The following is an 18,917-nucleotide window of genomic DNA, read 5'->3' as shown; positions in this document are numbered from 1 at the left end:
TTCAGAAGCAATGGGATGTATTCTCTATGACTCCTTTGTCATCAAAGGCAACCTGTGAGTGGGAGAAGAACTCAAGATACTTTTGTTTTTTAAATTTACTTTGTATATATTTTCTTAGCGTTATTTCTGTTAAATTCTGCATCTCACGTGTCTGAGTTGGGTATGACTATAAGCACTCAAAGGATCAGGTGGGGCTATCAATATCTACATTATGGTGTATATAGTAAATTAGGCCTTATTGAGAAATTCTAATTTTAGCACTGAGTAGTTTATATATATATATATATATATATAATTTTTTTTTTTAAAATTGCTAAAATATTTCTAAATATAGACTGAACTTTTTAACAAAGGATTATATAGGGATATACCTTAAATGCAACTTTGAGTTACTAAAACATGCATGGTATTCTATGGTGTTCCTTGTACCCTTCTTTTTCATTTTTATTTCTACGAAACAAAGATCCCCTACTACAACTTGGAGATATATACTCCTTTCTTATTTTGCACCAAATCCAGATTACCAATATGATCTCCAAATATACATGGAAGATCAAACCATTTGGCTACCACTGCAATTACCTTTTATTTTCATGTTTTCAAAAACACACAAGGAAAGAAGACGACATCACTCTTATCTAGAAAATGGGAATCAGAATTTGTTCTTCTCTATAATCACAACAATCATATCAGGCATTGTTGATGATATTAGAAGCATGGCAATGACTAGGCAAGGCGAGCACTAGAATATAATGAGCCATTTTAACACAATTTTGAATTAATTAATAATAAAGAAACAAATGCGGAAATAAAGTCTGAAATATAGTGAATAATCCATAATAATCGCGATGTCTAAATACCATCCCAGAACTAGAGTTACAAGTGCACGAGCTTCTAGAATAATACAAACAAGGGTGTAAATAAAAATAAAGATGTCTCGAAGAAAAAACACGCGGCCAAAATAAAGTAGAAAGGGACTTCAGAGTTGCCAACGCTGGGCAGCTATATACCTCAAGTCTCCGCTGGTAGCTGAATCCGAGCACAATCCACAATACGTTGTTGGGACCAACTTCGAAATCTGCACAAGAAGTGCGGAGTATAGTATGAGTACAACCGAACCCATATATCCAGTAAGTATCGAGCCTAACTTCGACGAAGTAGTGACGAGGCTAAGACATGTCACTTACATTAACCTGTACACAATAATAATAATAACAACAATAATAGAAATAAATCAGGTAACTCATTTTAATAGTCGAAGCCAACTCGGCAGTCATAACCAATTATTATTTCAATCAATTTCCGTTGCGGCGTGCAACCCGTCCTAACAATATAATTCCTCAATAAATTTCCGTTGCGGCGTGCAACCCGCTCCATCAATATAAACTTAAAATACAATCCGTTTCGGCGTGCAACCCAATCCCCCAATATATTCATTTTTATTTCCTCAATCAATTTTCGTTGCGGCGTGCAACCCGCTCCAATAATATAAACTAAAAATATAATCCGTCGCGGCGTGCAACCCGATCCTCCAATATATTCATTTTCAATTCCGTTGCGGCGTGCAACCCGCTCCAATAATATAATTTAACAACTCTTAAATATAATAAAATACTCCAATAAATACCACATTCAGTAAGAAGTTATTAGGCAACAATGCACACAATATTTATAAATTATTTAGGGACAAATAATGACAAGTAGCAATTAATTGTGAAAATCAAGGAGAAAATAGGCAATTTAATTTCTAATATACTACATCTAAGCAGAAATTTAATCACATAGGTCAAATAAACATGTAACGATTATAACATGGATTCAAGCCATAATATTGAGCAAGGAATATGTGAGACATAATTAATATAATAATTAATTCATGATTTAAAACAATCTATGATTTTCAAATAATTAGGCAACCAATTAATTTGACGACGTATAGACACTCGTCACCTCGCCTATACGTCGTTCACATGAATTTCACATAACCAATAATTCAAGGGCTCTATTTCCTCAAGCGAAGGTTAACCACGACACTTACCTCGATTTGCAAACTAATTCAAGATTCCAAAAAACCTTTGCCTCGCGAATTCGTGTCCGAAATCCTAAAATCTAGTCATAAACATTTCAATATACTCAATACAAATCGTAGGAATCAATACCGTGCAAAATTAAAAAAAATCGGATTAAAATCCGAAATTCATCTAAAATATCAACAGTGGGACCCACGTCTCGAATCCTAGAAAAACTACGAAATCCGAACACCCGTTTCGATACGAGTTCAACCATACAAAAATTATCGAATTCCGAAATCGGATTGACCTTCAAATCTTAATTTTACATTTTTGGAAGATTTTATAAAAATCTGATTTTTCTTCCATAAATTCACGGATTCATAATGTAAATGAGTGGAATCATGAAATATAATTAATATAGGAAAAGGAACACTTACCCCAATGAATTTCTTGAAAAACCTACGAAACATCGTCACAAACCGAGCTCCCAAAGTCCAAATGTGAAATAATACCCAAACCCTCGGTTTTATAATACACAATGAGACCCCTCATTGTGCTGACCGCACATCCCGGGTTCTGCGGCCGCGATCAAAATTGTGCGGCCGCACTTCAATAGTGGCTGCACTACCAGGGTTCATTAAAGACATAACATTCTCTACAAATCTTCAAATGATTAACGCTATAAATTTCTGAAAACTAGATTCAAAGGGCTACAACTTTCGTTTTTGAATCATCTCCAAATTTCTTATCGATTAAAAGATATAAGATTCCGAAGTCAGAACATCGAAGCTGCAGAAAGGGGAGCTCCTCCTCAATATTATCCAAGATAGGTTTCCGATCATCATCGAACAACGATATAATCACCGAAAGAGAAAAGAGAAAGAAGAATTTCGAAAGAGTTGGGAGATGAACTGATTGCTAAACGTTTGAAGTTTGGGAATTGTGTGTTTAGGTAGCACAAAAAGGGCCTCCCAGCCTCGAGAACACCAAACATATTATCTTTTGCGGTCACAACATTGATGACCATGTTTGTCTTCTTGGTTTGTCGTGGTCGAAAGACACTTTCCTTCCCTTTATGTCAAACTTTCCAACAAACTTTAATTGATTCTTTCTCAAACCCGATCTTCACAATGATTTGAAGGTAAAACTTACTCGAGCTTAATTCCAAAGTGTTTCGACTCTTTGTTCATCCTAAAAAATATCTTCTTCTTTTTTTTGGTTATCTGATTCAAGATTAAATCAATTTTCTAAGATCTGGCCAAAAGTTACGCATGCATGTCATGTCACTAGAACTAGCGGCGAAAGAACTAAGCATAGAATGAAACAAGGACAAACTGTATTTCATTGAATAACGGATAGAAGTACTTGACAATAAGACAAACAAACTGAAATCCGAGTTACGACCCTAAAATAACTCGGCTAATAAAAATAGCAACAAAACGAACAGACAAGACTCACACAAACAAAATAAAGGGATAGAAGGGTTTGACTCAATAAAATAAATAAAATCTGGATCACACCCTGAAATAACCCAGATAATAGAAAAAATATCAAAACAAGCTACCAAGATTCCTTCCTAGTGAGGAGGGAATGACTTTTCAATTGCTAAGCTTGACATTTAGCCACAAATTTGCTCATCAGAATCACCATGGCCTTCTCCAATTTCAGTCGGCAAGTTCTCGAGAGGATTCTCATACTCCATGTCACCACACATCATCCCCACAAAGTGTGCATCATCATATGCATGTAAAGGATTCTGCGTGATATTCTCGGTGTCATTATCTTGGATCACTATCAGTTTTTCCTGGATCATCCTTTCTATTTCTCTTTTCAAATCCCGATAACTTTCAACATTGTGCCCCTGGGCATTGGAATGGTATTCACACCTTTTAGAAGGGTCAAAATTTCTTGCATGTGGGTCCACATGATTTGGAGGAATAGGTGCAATCATGTCATAATGCTTTAATTTCTCAAACACACTTGCGTAGGACTCTCCTATTGGTGTAAAATTATCTTTCAACCTTTATTCCCCTCAATACCCCTGGCTTGGTTGTGGGTTATAGGGCACTTGAAAATTTTGTGGAGGCTGGTGGAGATTTTGCGTTGCTGGTGCTCGCCTTCTGGGGTGTCTTGGTGGCTGGACAACATATTGAAATGGAGCAATAGAGTATTGTGGGTTCTGAGGTGGATAGTAGTGCTCAGGGGAATCATCGGAAACCTGATGAGGCTGCTCATACCTTCGAGATGTTCTCCTAGGACCTCTTCTCGACCTTATTGTCATCATGGTTTCTTCATCCTTCTCATTCGTGTCACTAAAATTATCATATTTAATCTTTATAGCCTGAGTTGCAGCTTTGAGAACTGCTTGACTTATAATTTTGCCTGTCTTAAGGCCATTCTCAACCATTTCCCCAATTTTGGTTGCTTCCGAGAAGGATTTGCCCACAGCAGACATCATGTTTTGAAAATAATCTGGCTCTTGAGCCTGAAGGAAGACAGTGATTAGCTCGTGATCATCCATGGGTGGCTTAACTCTAGCCGCTTGCTCCCTCCATTTAATGGCATATTCCCTAAAACTTTCAGTTGGTTTCTTCTTCAAGGTTGAAAGGGAATTACGGTCTGGGGCGATATCGATGTTGTATTGGAACTGTTTGACAAAGGCCTGGGCCATGTCATCCCAGACATGCCAGTGAGAGGTTTCTTGATCCATAAACCATTCAGAGGCTACCCCTGTCAGGCTTTCCCCGAAATAAGCCATTACTAGTTCTTTTTTTCCCTCCACACCACTTAGTTGATTGCAATACCTTTTCAGATTGGCTATGGGGTCTCCGTGTCCATCATACATTTCAAATTTGGGAGTCTTGAAACCAAGTGGCAAACGAACACCGGGGAACATACATAGATCCTTGAAGGCAATACTCTTCTGACACGTCGACCCTTGCAGGTTTTTCAACTTTTGTTCTAAGCTTTTCACTCTTTGGGTCATTTCTTCTTGTGCCATCTTTCGGGTAGGCTTCTCAATCTTTGAAGGAAGATCAAATAGATACGAGTGGTACTCAGGAGAATGGTATTGTTCTTGATGGGTAGCAAATTGTGACTCGTGAGTTTCCTTTTGCACCACCGTCGGTCGTGGGATGGTGAAGACGGGTATAATAGTAGTGGTTGTCTGATTGGTTGTCAATGGCACACTTTGGGAGTGCGCAACAGAAGTTTCAGTTGTAGTCATACAGTTGGGATAAAGACTGAACCAGGTGGATAGGATTGATCGGGCAATGAGACTGGAATGGTAGTAGTCGAAATGGATGTGAACTCTGGGAAACCATGAATAGAAAAAGGCGGTCCATGGCCATTGGCCCATGCTTGACACATTTCAGTCATTTGCTGCTTCAGTACTCTATTTTTCTCAACCACAGTAGACTCCTGTAGAACCCTCTGACCCTGAGTCTCTTGAGTATTTGTAACAGCTTCGATGCCAGTTGTCAATGGCATTTTCCCTTGAATATTGTGTTGCCAACTTACCACAAACCGACCACCTTAAACTTTTTCTATGATTCAAAACAAAAGACACATTAGAATGGACTCAGTCGGTCCTTATTATCATAATCATTTTTATTTTATTTTTTCATTTATTTATTTATTTGGTCGATTGAACCTGATGTGGGTTGCCTATGTATCATGTGAAAACATGAATCAGATCGTGCGTAGTTCGGGAGGATCAGAAATAAGGTAAATAAATTAACTCTTTTTGGATTTTGATTTTTTCTTTTTAATTTCCGAAAGAAAGACTTATAAAGAAGAAAGAAAATATTTTTGAAATTTGATTATTTTTTCTAATTTTTTCCGATAGAAGGACTTCTATATAAGAAAGAAAAATATTTTTTGGCTTTTGATGTTTTTTTTTTTTTTTGGATTTTTTGGGAGAAAGACTTTCTAAAAAAAAAGGTAGAAAATATTTTTTTTGGATTTTAATTTCATTTGTTTTCTTTTTCTAATGAAAGACTCCTACAAATATTTTTTTTTTTTTGGTTTAAAATTATTTTTTAATCTTTTATTTGTTTGAGATTTTCTTTAAAAAAAAGACTCCTAAAAGAAGGAATTAAAGGAAATATTTTTGGATTTTTAAAAATGGGGTCTTAAAAAAAGACTTTCTAAAGAAGGAAATAAAGGAAAATATTTTTAGATTTTTGAAAATTAGGGGCCGGAACCGATTAGGTTTGCCTACGTATCTCACATCCGGTGAGAATCAGACCCGCGTAGTTCATCCATTTTGATGCACAGAAAAATATGATTTGTTTTGAAATGATTCTCTCTATGTTTTTGAAATTTTGACAGAGTAACGGGATTTTTGAATACCGAAATTATCAAAATCATGTGTTTTTCTGTCTTACCTCACTCTTGGTTTTTCTCTTCTTCTTTTTTTTTGGATTTTTTCCCCTTACTCACGAAGCCGGTCAACATACAAGCCAAGCAAATTAATGCACAAGTAGCATGTAAAGAATGCATCAGGATGGTCCTTTAATTTTGGGTACACCTGTCCTAGACGGACTCAACCCCTGTGTTGAGTCCCCTAAGTCAAATGCACGTGATGCAAGCAAACGTACCTACTAGGGATCCGGCATGAGGCTGTGTTATTCTAAGTTTAAATCCTGGGTGTATTGTTCTAGACCTGACTTACCCGAGCGGACAACTCGAGCCGAGGGGGGGCAACGTACCGGTAACCAAAAGGCCATCCAGCTTTGTAACTGATTCGATCCTCGTTCTAAATTAGGAAATGACATTAACAGAAAAGAAGTCACGCCAGCATGCACTTCCCAGAAGATTTAGAAGACTCAGAGAGAAGAAGGGTTTCGTGACAGTTTATATACAGTCCAAACAATATCAAAGCGGTAAAAAGAGGCATTTAGCACATTAGGCTCAAACACGTAAAAATAAGATAATAAGTAAAAGCCAAGTATAACAGTCATCTTAGCTCGAATTCTGAACTACGAAACTAGAGATTCTGGGTTCGATCCCCAGCAGAGTCGCCAGAGCTGTCACACCTCCTTTTTCCCGAAGGCGGATATTAGGGGAATTTTTTCAATTAAAGTGACCTTAATCGAAATGGAATTATTTATTTATTTCAGAGTCGCCACTTGGAATAATTTATGGTGTCCCAAGTCACCGGTTTATTTTTAAATCCCAAATCGAGGAAATTGACTCTATTTATGGTCCGCGAACACAGAAGACCGGGTAAGAAATTCTGTTAACCCGGGAGAAGGTGTGAGGCACTCCCGAGTTCCGTGATTTTAGCACGGTCGCTTAACAATTGATACTTGGCTTAATTATCTGATTACATATTTTATACCTATTGTGCATTTTAGCTTTTTAACCGCTTTTAATTATCGATGGAGTTTATTTGAACAAGTTGCGATGTCGCGCACTCGTTTGTTTTTGTGCACATTGTGAATCGTGCGCACCCGCTATTTACAACATGCTGGTTTATTATTATTATTAGAAGTTGAAGTCGGGTCACATGAAATGCACACCCGAATGAGATTTACGTATCATGACTCTGTCACGGGAACCGTACCCATAGTCACGATGATTTATTATTAATCACGCCTAAAACATATCTAACGAGTGTTCATAATTGTTCCTAAACTAACTTGAGATTGATTGTGAGGCCAAATTTACGGAATGGGCATTGTGGAAGAAATGTATGATTTAACTATTATTAGCAAGTGACAAATTATAACTATTCCACGGCCCAACAACTGAAGCCCAACACCTTGTTATAGGGTCCAAATCTTCCTAGTTTTAAATCAAAGTCCAAATACTATGTTTCAAAACCACCCGACGGCCCAACGTTAAACCCATTTCCCTGTGGCTCATTTCATCAAACCCATGTCATATTATTCTAAACTTCTAAGCATACCTCTAATCTACAACATAAGAATGACATGATACAAATTAAACTAATATTTCGCAAATAAGGACTAAGCCAAAAAAATAAAAAAATAAAAAAAAAGATTCACCATTGAGCACTTTAAACAAACAGATTATATGCAAAGTAAATAACATAACTAAGAAAAAATAGATAACAAGACAAAACTAAATAATGAAAATAAAGCAGTAAGGACTACGGATTCATGTTCTTCTATTGCAGCATATTGATGACAACTTAATAGAATGACAAGATAAAAGGGAACGGACCTTCACCGGTGGAAAACCATGTTTAGTGTATTTTCCACCATGTTTAGTGTATTAATAAAGAGAAATCCAAGCCAAGCTTTGTACAATAGAAATAACCATTGAGCTAAGAAAACAACAACAGCATCGGAACCGGAAACACAAACAGGACCTCAACCGGAAAACTTCATACTAGAACGGACTTTCAGAGCTCAAACTTCGACTGCATTTTAACAGTGGTGGAAGCCAACTGTTGAGTTTGTGTTTTCGGTTGGTTTACAGGTGGTTTGAGGTTGGTTTTTTGGAGGAGAAGATGAGCGGCAGCTGCTGCATTTTTTGTCGCATGAAGCAGCGGTATTTTCACTGCTTCTTTGAACTGTTTTAGGAGCTAAACTCGAGCTGTTTCATGGCAGGTTTTGCCGGGTTTTAGAGCTGAAGTTTGGGGTGATATATGGTTTTTTTTTTGGAGGAGAAGAGCTGGCTTTAATGGAGTTCTATGGATGTGCTTTTCATGTCGATCTCACAGTGAAGGTGAAACCAAGCAAGGAAGAAGGAAGAGAGATCTACTGTTGTTGCTCGCCCGGAGAACAAGAAGAAGGCACTGCTTGGTTTTTGAGCTCTCTAATCGTTCTCTCTTTCAGATCTCTTTTGCCCCTTCTCCCATTTCCCTTTTTGTTTTCCCAGATCTGTTCTCCCCAATTTGCTCTCACCCCCCGTCCCTCTATTTTTCGTGTGTGTATATATATGCCGTAGTAGTATCAATTGTTGGCCAAGAAAACACTGAGAAAAGAGTCTGTGTGGGTCCCTGCTAAAGGAATATTTCTTGTTTTTCCTTGTCATGTGTGGCGTGTGTGTTATTATAAATTTCAATTGTGCATGTGAGTTTGTTAGCCCATTTTTGTCCAATTGTGGGGTGGGGGTCCACATTTAAAGAATCTTCTTTTATTAAATAATCAAACTTTCTTTTCTTAAACACCAAATGAGAAGAATGTGCATGTGACTTTATAACTAATGAGGAAGAGAGGCATATTTCCCTCCATTCTTTCTTGAATTTTTTTTTTACTTTTTTTTTTTTACTTTTTTTTTTTTTTTGCAAATCAAAACAAAGTACTATTCTTAATATGAATCTTTTTATCATTTTTAATTATCTCAAATAAAATCTATAAAATATCAAATAAGTGCAAAATATGTATATTAAACTTAAAATATATCTACATACTAAAAAGTTACGGAAACTTTAAATATGATAAAAAATTAAGTGCTCACAGTTGCCACATGAAACATTATACTTCTTTGCCTTTATTTCATCATATGGTTTGTATCTTTATTTTTGAGGTCTCCCTGTTTGCCTTTTTCCTATAGTTGGCAGGACAACTTCTTCTGCTATATGTTGTGGCACATCCCATTTGCTTTCATCAGATAGAGGGTCCACTCGTATTTCATAAGTATGTAGAAGTGTCAGGACCCGAAATTCTCACCTTTGGGACCGTGATGGCGCCTAACATTTTACTTGCTAGGCAAACCAACGTTAGAATATAATTAGCCATTTTAACACAATTTTGAATTAATTAATAACAAAGAAACAAATACGGAAATAAAGTCTGAAATATAGTGAATAATCCATAATAATCGCGATGTCTAAATACCATCCCAGAACTGGAGTTACAAGTGCACGGGCTTCTAGAATAATACAAATAAGGGTGTAAATAAAAATAAAGATGTCTCGAAGAAAACACGCGGCCAAAATAAAGTAGAAGGGGACTTCAGAGTTGCGAACGCTGGGCAGCTATATACCTCAAGTCTCCGCTGGTAGCTGAATCCGAGCACAATCTACAGTACGTTATTGGGACCAACTCCGGAAGCTGCACAAGAAGTGCGGAGTATAGTATGAGTACAACCGAACCCATATATCCAGTAAGTATCGAGCCTAACTTCGACGAAGTAGTGACGAGGCTAAGACATGTCACTTACAATAACCTGTACGCAATAATAATAATAACAACAATAATAAAAATAAATCAGGTAACTCATTTTAATAGTCGAAGCCAACTCGGCAGTCATAACCAATTATTATTTCAATCAATTTCCGTTGCGGCGTGCAACCCGTCCTAATAATATAATTCCTCAATAAATTTCCGTTGCGGCGTGCAACCCGCTCCATCAATATAAACTTAAAATACAATCTGTTTCGGCGTGCAACCCGATCCCCCAATATATTCATTTTCATTTCCTCAATCAATTTCCGTTGCGGCGTGCAACCCGCTCCAATAATATATACTAAAAATATAATCCGTTGCGGCGTGCAACCCGATCCCCCAATATATTCATTTTCAATTCCGTTGCGGCGTGCAACCCGCTCCAATAATATAATTTAACAACTCTTAAATATAATAAAATACTCCAATAAATACCACATTCAGTAAGAAGTTATTAGGCAACTATGCACACAATATTTATAAATTATTTAGGGACAAATAATGACAAGTAGCAATTAATTGTGAAAATCAAGGAGAAAATAGGCAATTTAATTTCTAATATACAACATCTAAGCAAAAATTTAATCACATAGGTCAAATAAACATGTAACGATTATAACATGGATTCAAGCCATAATATTGAGCAAGAAATATGAGAGAAATAATTAATATAATAATTAATTCATGATTTAAAACAGTCTATGATTTTCAAATAATTAGGCAACCAATTAATTTGACGACGTATAGACACTCGTCACCTCGCCTATACGTCGTTCACATGAATTTCACATAACTAATAATTCAAGGGTTCTATTCCCTCAAGCGAAGGTTAACCACGACACTTACCTCGATTTGCAAACTAATTCAAGATTCCAAAAAATCTTTGCCTCGCGAATTCGTATTCGAAATCCTAAAATCTAGTCATAAACAGTGGGACCCACGTCTGGAATCCTGGAAAAACTACGAAATCCGAATACCTGTTCCGATACGAGTTCAACCATATAAAAATTATCGAATTCCGACATCGGATTGACCGTCAAATCTTAATTTTACATTTTTGGAAGATTTTATAAAAATCTAATTTTTCTTCCATAAATTCACGGATTCATTATGTAAATGAGTGGAATCATGAAATATAATAAATATAGGAAAATGAACACTTACCCCAATGAATTTCTTGAAAAACCTACAAAACATCGTCACAAACCGATCTCCCAAAGTCCAAATGTGAAATAATACCCAAACCCTCGGTTTTATAATACACAATGAGACCCCTCATTGTGCTGACCGCATATCCCGGGTTCTGCGGCCGCGATCAAAATTGTGCGGCCGCACTTCAATAGTGGCTGCACTACCAGGGTTCATTAAAGACATAACATTCTCTATAAATCTCCAAATGATTAACGCTATAAATTTCTGAAAACTAGATTCAAAGGGCTACAACTTTCGTTTTTGAATCATCTCCAAATTCCTTATCGATTAAAAGATATAAGATTCCGAAGTCAGAACATCGAATCTGCAGAACTCCCCTTGAGTGCGGCCGCGAGCAAAATTGTGCGGCCACGGGAAGAATTGTGCGGTCCGCACTTTTGCTCTACGGTCCGCACTTTTTTCATTGCCTCATCACTCAAAAGTGTGCCCCCGCACTTCCAAAAGTTTCAGAACAACATCAGAGTGCCGAAATGCCCGAACTCACTCAAAACTCACCCCGAAACTCTCTGGCGTTCAACTATACCAACAAGTCCCGTAACATAATGTGGATGTACTTCAGATTTCAAATCAAGTTAAACAACATCGAAATTATAATTCACACCTCTATTAAGACTTATGAGTTTAGAACTTTTCAATTTACAAAACTCATGCCGAAACATATTAAATGAATCCAGAATGATTTCAAATTTGGCACACAAGTCATAAATGACATAACAGAGCTATTTAAATTTTCAGAATCTCAATCCGAGTCTGATATCAATAAATTCAATTCCGCGGTCAAACTTTGAAAATCTTTAGCCTTGAGATTTCTAATTTCCGTCAAATGGCCATAACTTGAGCTAGCGAACTCCAAATTAAATTTCGGGCATACGCCCATGTCCCAAATCACGATACGGACCTACCGAAACTGTCAAAATACTGATCCGGACCCGTTAGCTAAACATATTGACAAAAGTCAACTCAGTTGAGTTTTAAAGTTCTATTTCACATTTTAATCTATTTTTCATAAATACTTTTCGGAAAATTATACGGACTGCGCACGCAAGTGGAGGAACGATGAATCTATTTGAGGTCTCAGAACACAGAAATAACTATTAAATTTAAAGATGACCTTTTGGGTCATCACAAGAAGTCTCTCCCTCGTGTAATAAGAAGAGAAATAGTTTTCATAAGACTCGTTTCTATGCCTCAAAGCCACCAAAGCATGTGGACATTGAGGTTCATCAAGCTGGAATTGTCCACAACTACATTTCCTATTTTGAAGACAAACAATGATGAAGAATTAAAAGATAGAATATTTATGCTTATGGTGAAGTTTCATTAAATATTTATTATCGTTAATTAGTAGCTTTATGATTCAATATTCGTTTACGTTTTTAAATGTGGCACCGCTTATGAAAAATCTTGCGTACGCCACTGCTAAAAATAGAAGCCCGCGAAAATAAGGAGTCTATTTTAAATGATTGTATAATATTTGTAGGGAAAACATATTTATGGCGGGTAATTTTCAAAACTGGGATAATTTAGATAAATAGGTTTCATATAGTGTATAGGAAGTAAACAAAATCCCTTTTACTAAATTGGTCAAGAATAGGTATTTCCAAATTGCTGTACCAATTAGATGTAAAAAGAAAGCTTTAAAAGACAGTAAACTACTTATATATTACCAAATCTTTACGAAATAGATGTAAAAAGACGCAAACTACTTATATATATTACCAAAGTAACTTGAAAGTTTAAAATTTCAATTAGAACTATAGTAGGGTAAAATTGTCTATTTAAAATCAGTATTTAAAAAGGCGTGAGCGAAAGATGAGGCGTTTTATCTAACACGAAGCGAGGTGTAAGCCCCAAGGTGTAAGCCCCATGGGTATTTTATTTTTATATTTTATAAAATCATTATATAAATCAGAAAAATACACTAAAATTGTGAAAAGTTAAAGAAAATTATAGAATTAATATATATATATATATATTTGTGTGTGTGTGTGTATGCGCACGCGCGCGTGTCCATGAAACTTTTTCTACATGAAAAAATAAAAGACGTAAAGATACATTATACCTATGTCATCTAAACAATATAAAAACTAGAGCGATACCAAAAGAAATTTTAAATTCAAAAACTAACTTGAAATTAATATAGTAAAGATTACATTTTTTTTTGTGTGGAGAAAACAAAGCATAACACTTTGCTTTGTAACACTTTGCCTAGGTGAATGTCAGGGCTTATGCTCCACGATACTTATGCCCTGCCAGTACACCTCGCGGTGGGACTCGCTCAAAAAACGTCTTTGTTGTGAGAAATTTCAATTTTGGACCTCTACAATTTCGACAAAACCTTGTTCGTGAAAACTGTTTGATTAACTTTTAGACCATCCAGTCAATTTAACTCTAAACTGACCTAAATAAATACTACGTACACTAGTCTTTAAGTTCATCAAAGTGGACTCTGCATTAATAATTGAAATTTATGCCGCAACAATGACATTAGGTTTTATAAATAAAGTAATAGGAATTTGATAGTTCCAGGAAACAACTCTACAGTACTCCCTTATTTTGTGCCTTTTTAAATAATATTATTCAGTTGACGAAACAAATAAATAAAATATTTGGGAAACTGGATCAATAGACCCCAGACGCCAACAATGAATCAAAAGGCTGCTAGCTAGTGTAAAGTCTAGTAAGGCAACTGGGAAATTAAATGATTAGGTGCTTTTGATCAATTACATTAACTAGTCTCTCACCACTATATATACTTGTCCCTTCTCTTCCATTTAAGTAGAGTTCCTTTCTTTCTTCCTTAAAACTTAAAAGAACAAGTAAAAATACACTCATCTTTAATTAGCAATGGCCTCAGCAGCAGTTGCAAACTATGAAGAAGAGATTGTTCGCCCCGTCGCCGACTTCTCCCCTAGTCTCTGGGGTGATCAGTTCCTTTCATTCTCCATTGATAATCAGGTAATTTAACTAATACTAGTATTCTTTATTTATATTTATAGTTTGTTCTCCATTGATAATCAGGTAGTTTATTTATGTTGAACAACATTAATTTTGCTAATTTCAGTTTAATGTACATTACATATAGGTTGCGGAAAAGTATATATATGCTCAAGAGATTGAAGCATTGAAGGAACAAACGAGGAGTATGCTGTTAGCAACCGGAAGGAAATTGGCCGATACATTGAATTTGATTGACATTATTGAACGCCTTGGTATATCCTACCACTTTGAGAAAGAAATTGATGAGATTTTGGATCAGATTTACAACCAAAACTCAAACTGCAATGATTTGTGCACCTCTGCACTTCAATTTCGATTGCTCAGGCAACACGGTTTCAACATCTCTCCTGGTAAGTTCATCATGAAGTTGTTAAAATTATTATCCATTTATTGGAAGAAGGCTAATTCATCTTGAGTTTTCTTTCTTGAAATACCAGAAATTTTCAGCAAATTCCAAGATGAAAATGGCAAATTCAAGGAGTCTCTTGCTAGTGATGTCTTAGGATTATTAAACTTGTATGAAGCTTCACATGTAAGGACTCATGCTGACGATATCTTAGAAGACGCACTTGCTTTCTCCACTATCCATCTTGAATCTGCAGCTCCACATTTGAAATCTCCACTTAGGGAGCAAGTGACACATGCCCTTGAGCAATGTTTGCACAAGGGTGTTCCTAGAGTCGAGACCCGATTCTTCATCTCATCAATCTATGACAAGGAACAATCGAAGAATAATGTGTTACTTCGATTTGCCAAATTGGATTTCAACTTGCTCCAGATATTGCACAAACAAGAACTTGCTCAAGTATCAAGGTGCGATATATAAAAACGATGAACCCTTTTTGATTCATCATATCTCAAGTACTCATGTTAATTTCTTATGCTGCAGGTGGTGGAAAGATTTGGATTTTGTAACAACACTTCCATATGCTAGAGATCGAGTAGTTGAATGCTACTTTTGGGCATTAGGAGTTTATTTTGAGCCTCAATACTCTCAAGCTCGCGTCATGCTCGTTAAGACCATATCAATGATTTCGATTGTCGATGACACCTTTGATGCTTACGGTACAGTTAAAGAACTTGAGGCATACACAGATGCCATACAAAGGTATGAACTTCATCAATTCACTTATTCCTTGATAGTGAATGTCGTCGTGAAAAGATTAAGACGAATTTCGAATTCACCTTAATTTTGTCATCCTGCAGATGGGATATCAACGAAATTGATCGGCTTCCTGATTACATGAAAATCAGTTATAAAGCTATTCTAGATCTCTACAAGGATTATGAAAAGGAATTGTCTAGTGCCGGAAGATCTCATATTGTCTGCCATGCAATAGAAAGAGTATGTTCGAGCAACTTAACTATCGAAATACATTTTTTCCTTAATCCATTTCTCACTTTGGTTTACCTTGTGTTCGTCTTTTAGTGATTAGAAACTTGATACAGTTCAATCAATATTTTCTAACACTTGAACACATATATGTTTTGTATTCACAGATGAAAGAAGTAGTAAGAAATTATAATGTCGAGTCAACATGGTTTATTGAAGGATATATGCCACCTGTTTCTGAATACCTAAGCAATGCACTAGCAACTACCACATATTACTACCTCGCGACAACATCGTATTTGGGCATGAAGTCTGCCACGGAGCAAGATTTTGAGTGGTTGTCAAAGAATCCAAAAATTCTTGAAGCTAGTGTAATTATATGTCGAGTTATCGATGACACAGCCACGTACGAGGTATGATTTGCATCTCAAGAAATTATATCATTATATGGGATTTGGACAAACAAAGTACAATTAAGGCAATATAAAAGCTAACCTTTAATTTATCTGCTTTCTAGGTTGAGAAAAGCAGGGGACAAATTGCAACTGGAATTGAGTGCTGCATGAGAGATTATGGTATATCAACAAAAGAGGCAATGGCTAAATTTCAAAATATGGCTGAGACAGCATGGAAAGATATTAATGAAGGACTTCTTAGGCCCACTCCCGTCTCTACAGAATTTTTAACTCCTATTCTCAATCTTGCTCGTATTGTTGAGGTTACATATATACACAATCTAGATGGATACACTCATCCGGAGAAAGTCTTAAAACCTCACATTATTAACCTACTTGTGGACTCCATCAAAATTTGAGCTGCCATTTGTTGCTCATCTCAAGGAAACTTCATTCTTCTTTGTTGTATAATTACGTTGTTAGGGAGCTGTTGTGCAGTGCACTTCCTAAACTAGGACCTTCTTAAGATCCTTGTAATCACAATATTTTGTATCCATGAGAATCAAATTCTTTTTTCATTCTTGACCTTAATCTGAAAATCTACTTCAGTCTTGCCTGTTTACGAGAGAAATTTAAGATCTAATAACTAATTACCTGTTTATTGATCGAGAACTGTATAATACTAGAGAAGTAGGTCTATTTTTATCTCGATATTCATACCTGAATATACTTGTTTAACACTTCAAATGATAGAAGTTAAAGTTCATCCGATTTCACTTCTTTGCTATCAGTATATATATACATTTTTTCATTCCGTCCATTTTCTCCTTTTTGCAATTTCATGTATATATCTAGGATGTAATAATAACTCTAAACAACAGTTTTATTTGGGATTTTTACCAAGCCATACACTATATGATACCTTTTTACCCTCCCTACTCAAGTTTCAACGTAATTACACGGGCATATACAATTTACCAATCTATATATCTATATAAAGCATGGGCATAGACAAGTGAGGTGTCACTTCTCTTTGAATAGAATGGCTATTTATCTTTTTCCTCATTTTTTGGGCTTTTTAAAGTTTATAAATCATCTCTTCCATTTTAAAAAAACACTCATCCATCGCTTATATATTCAGTTTTTCTTATCGGTTGTCCAGAATGGACGGCTTACGTATTCAGTTTAGATAACTCAAAATACACTTCAGTTGGCATCTTAAATACGCCCCCTTTTCCCCTTACCGAACTCTTATCTCTTGCTTCTTCTTCAGTATTGAAGAAGCAAAATTGTGATTAATGTGTTGGCCTTCACTAAACTTCTTATACTACTAAACATTGCAATGCCATTCAGTTAGCAATACAGAGAAGACTGTCGAGGAGAAGTGAATTGCTGGTAAGAATTCTCTAGCGAAGAAGAAGTGCGCGCACCGTGTTATGAACATTTCATCATATTTTGGTAGTGCTTAATTTTAACTGTCTATTCATTAATTATTTTCCATCCATAAAGCAGTCGAAAATTGAGACTAGAAGGATTTTAAGGGGACAATTAAGTGTGTTCGGGCATTCTGTTTGTTCCTTTTTTCTCATTCTTCCCCTAATCAATTTTTTTTTTGTTCAATTCATATTAAATTTGAAGATTTATAAGTCACAATGAAACGCCGAGACTTTTACTTTTTAGTTTCTCAGATTTTAGAGGTAAAGCCTTCTTGTATACATAGAATATCTCAAACAAATTATCTCACCACCATATGGATTTGATACTTTCAGAAGCAATGGGATGTATTCTCTATGACTCCTTTGTCATCAAAGGCAACCTGTGAGTGGGAGAAGAACTCAAGATACTTCTGTTTTTTAAATTTACTTTGTATATATTTTCTTAGCGTTATTTCTGTTAAATTCTGCATCTCACGTTTTTGAGTTGGATATGACTATAAGCACTCAAAAGGATCAGGTGGGGCTATCAATGTCTACATTATGGTGTATATAGTAAATTAGGCCTTATTGAGAAATTCTAATTTTAGCACTGAGTAGTTTATATATATATATTTTTTTTAAATTGCTAAAATATTTCTAAATATAGACTGAACTTTTTAACAAAGGATTATATAGGGATATACCTTAAATGCAACTTTGAGTTACTAAAACATGCATCGTATTCTATGGTGTTCCTTGTACCCTTCTTTTTCTTTTTTATTTCTACGAAACAAAGATCCCCTACTACAACTTGGAGATATATACTCCTTTCTTATTTTGCACCAAATCCAGATTACCAATATGATCTCCAAATATACATGGAAGATCAAACCATTTGGCTACCACTGCAATTACCTTTTATTTTCATGTTTTCAAAAACTCACAAGGAAAAAGACGACATCACTCTTATCTAGAAAATGGGAATCAGAATTTGTTCTTCTCTATAATCACAACGATCATATCAGGCATTGTTGATGATATTAGAAGCATGGCAATGACTAGGCAAGGCGAGCACTAGAAATGATCCAGGGAAAAGATATCATTTATCAGCACTATGGTTAATACCTCACATTAGCCATAAAAGATGCTTGAGAGAAAAGGCATATCCAGTTTTTTTGAGGCATTTATAATAATCGGTGAGAATGACTTTTATAAATAAATAAGAGAAACGTTTATTTTTAGTCACTCATACAATAATAACCGATAAAATATTTTTTTTTTGTATATATGTCTATTTTTCCCCGTAAACAATTCGAGAAATTAACATGAGGGACAATGCAACATCGTTTTTCTTTGTTTACATAAGTCTCACGAGTGATAAGAAGGTTTAGTAGAGTCTTGCGGAT

General features: G+C 35.7%; 1 protein-coding gene and 1 long non-coding RNA gene across 2 annotated transcripts; one reads left to right on the top strand and one right to left on the bottom strand.

The window, feature by feature from the left end:
* Nucleotides 1-801: 801 nt before the first annotated feature.
* On the bottom strand, nucleotides 802-8,888 carry LOC117276041 (uncharacterized). Its single transcript, XR_011413345.1, has 2 exons — nucleotides 8,205-8,888; nucleotides 802-1,078 (listed from the first exon to the last, which is right to left on the bottom strand). It is a non-coding gene; the product is annotated as an uncharacterized lncRNA (long non-coding RNA).
* Nucleotides 8,889-14,153: 5,265 nt separating this feature from the next.
* LOC138904111 (5-epi-aristolochene synthase-like) lies at nucleotides 14,154-16,681 on the top strand. Its single transcript, XM_070192577.1, has 7 exons — nucleotides 14,154-14,326; nucleotides 14,454-14,718; nucleotides 14,806-15,181; nucleotides 15,258-15,476; nucleotides 15,575-15,713; nucleotides 15,869-16,114; nucleotides 16,219-16,681. The coding sequence occupies exons 1-7, from the start codon at nucleotides 14,216-14,218 to the stop codon at nucleotides 16,513-16,515; spliced, it is 1,653 nt and encodes a 550-aa protein (XP_070048678.1). The 5' UTR covers nucleotides 14,154-14,215; the 3' UTR covers nucleotides 16,516-16,681.
* Nucleotides 16,682-18,917: the final 2,236 nt, after the last annotated feature.

Source organism: Nicotiana tomentosiformis, unplaced genomic scaffold (assembly GCF_000390325.3).
Source record: "Nicotiana tomentosiformis unplaced genomic scaffold, ASM39032v3 Un00422, whole genome shotgun sequence".
Lineage (NCBI taxonomy): Eukaryota > Viridiplantae > Streptophyta > Magnoliopsida > Solanales > Solanaceae > Nicotiana > Nicotiana tomentosiformis.
This window is presented reverse-complemented; position numbering and strand designations above follow the sequence as displayed.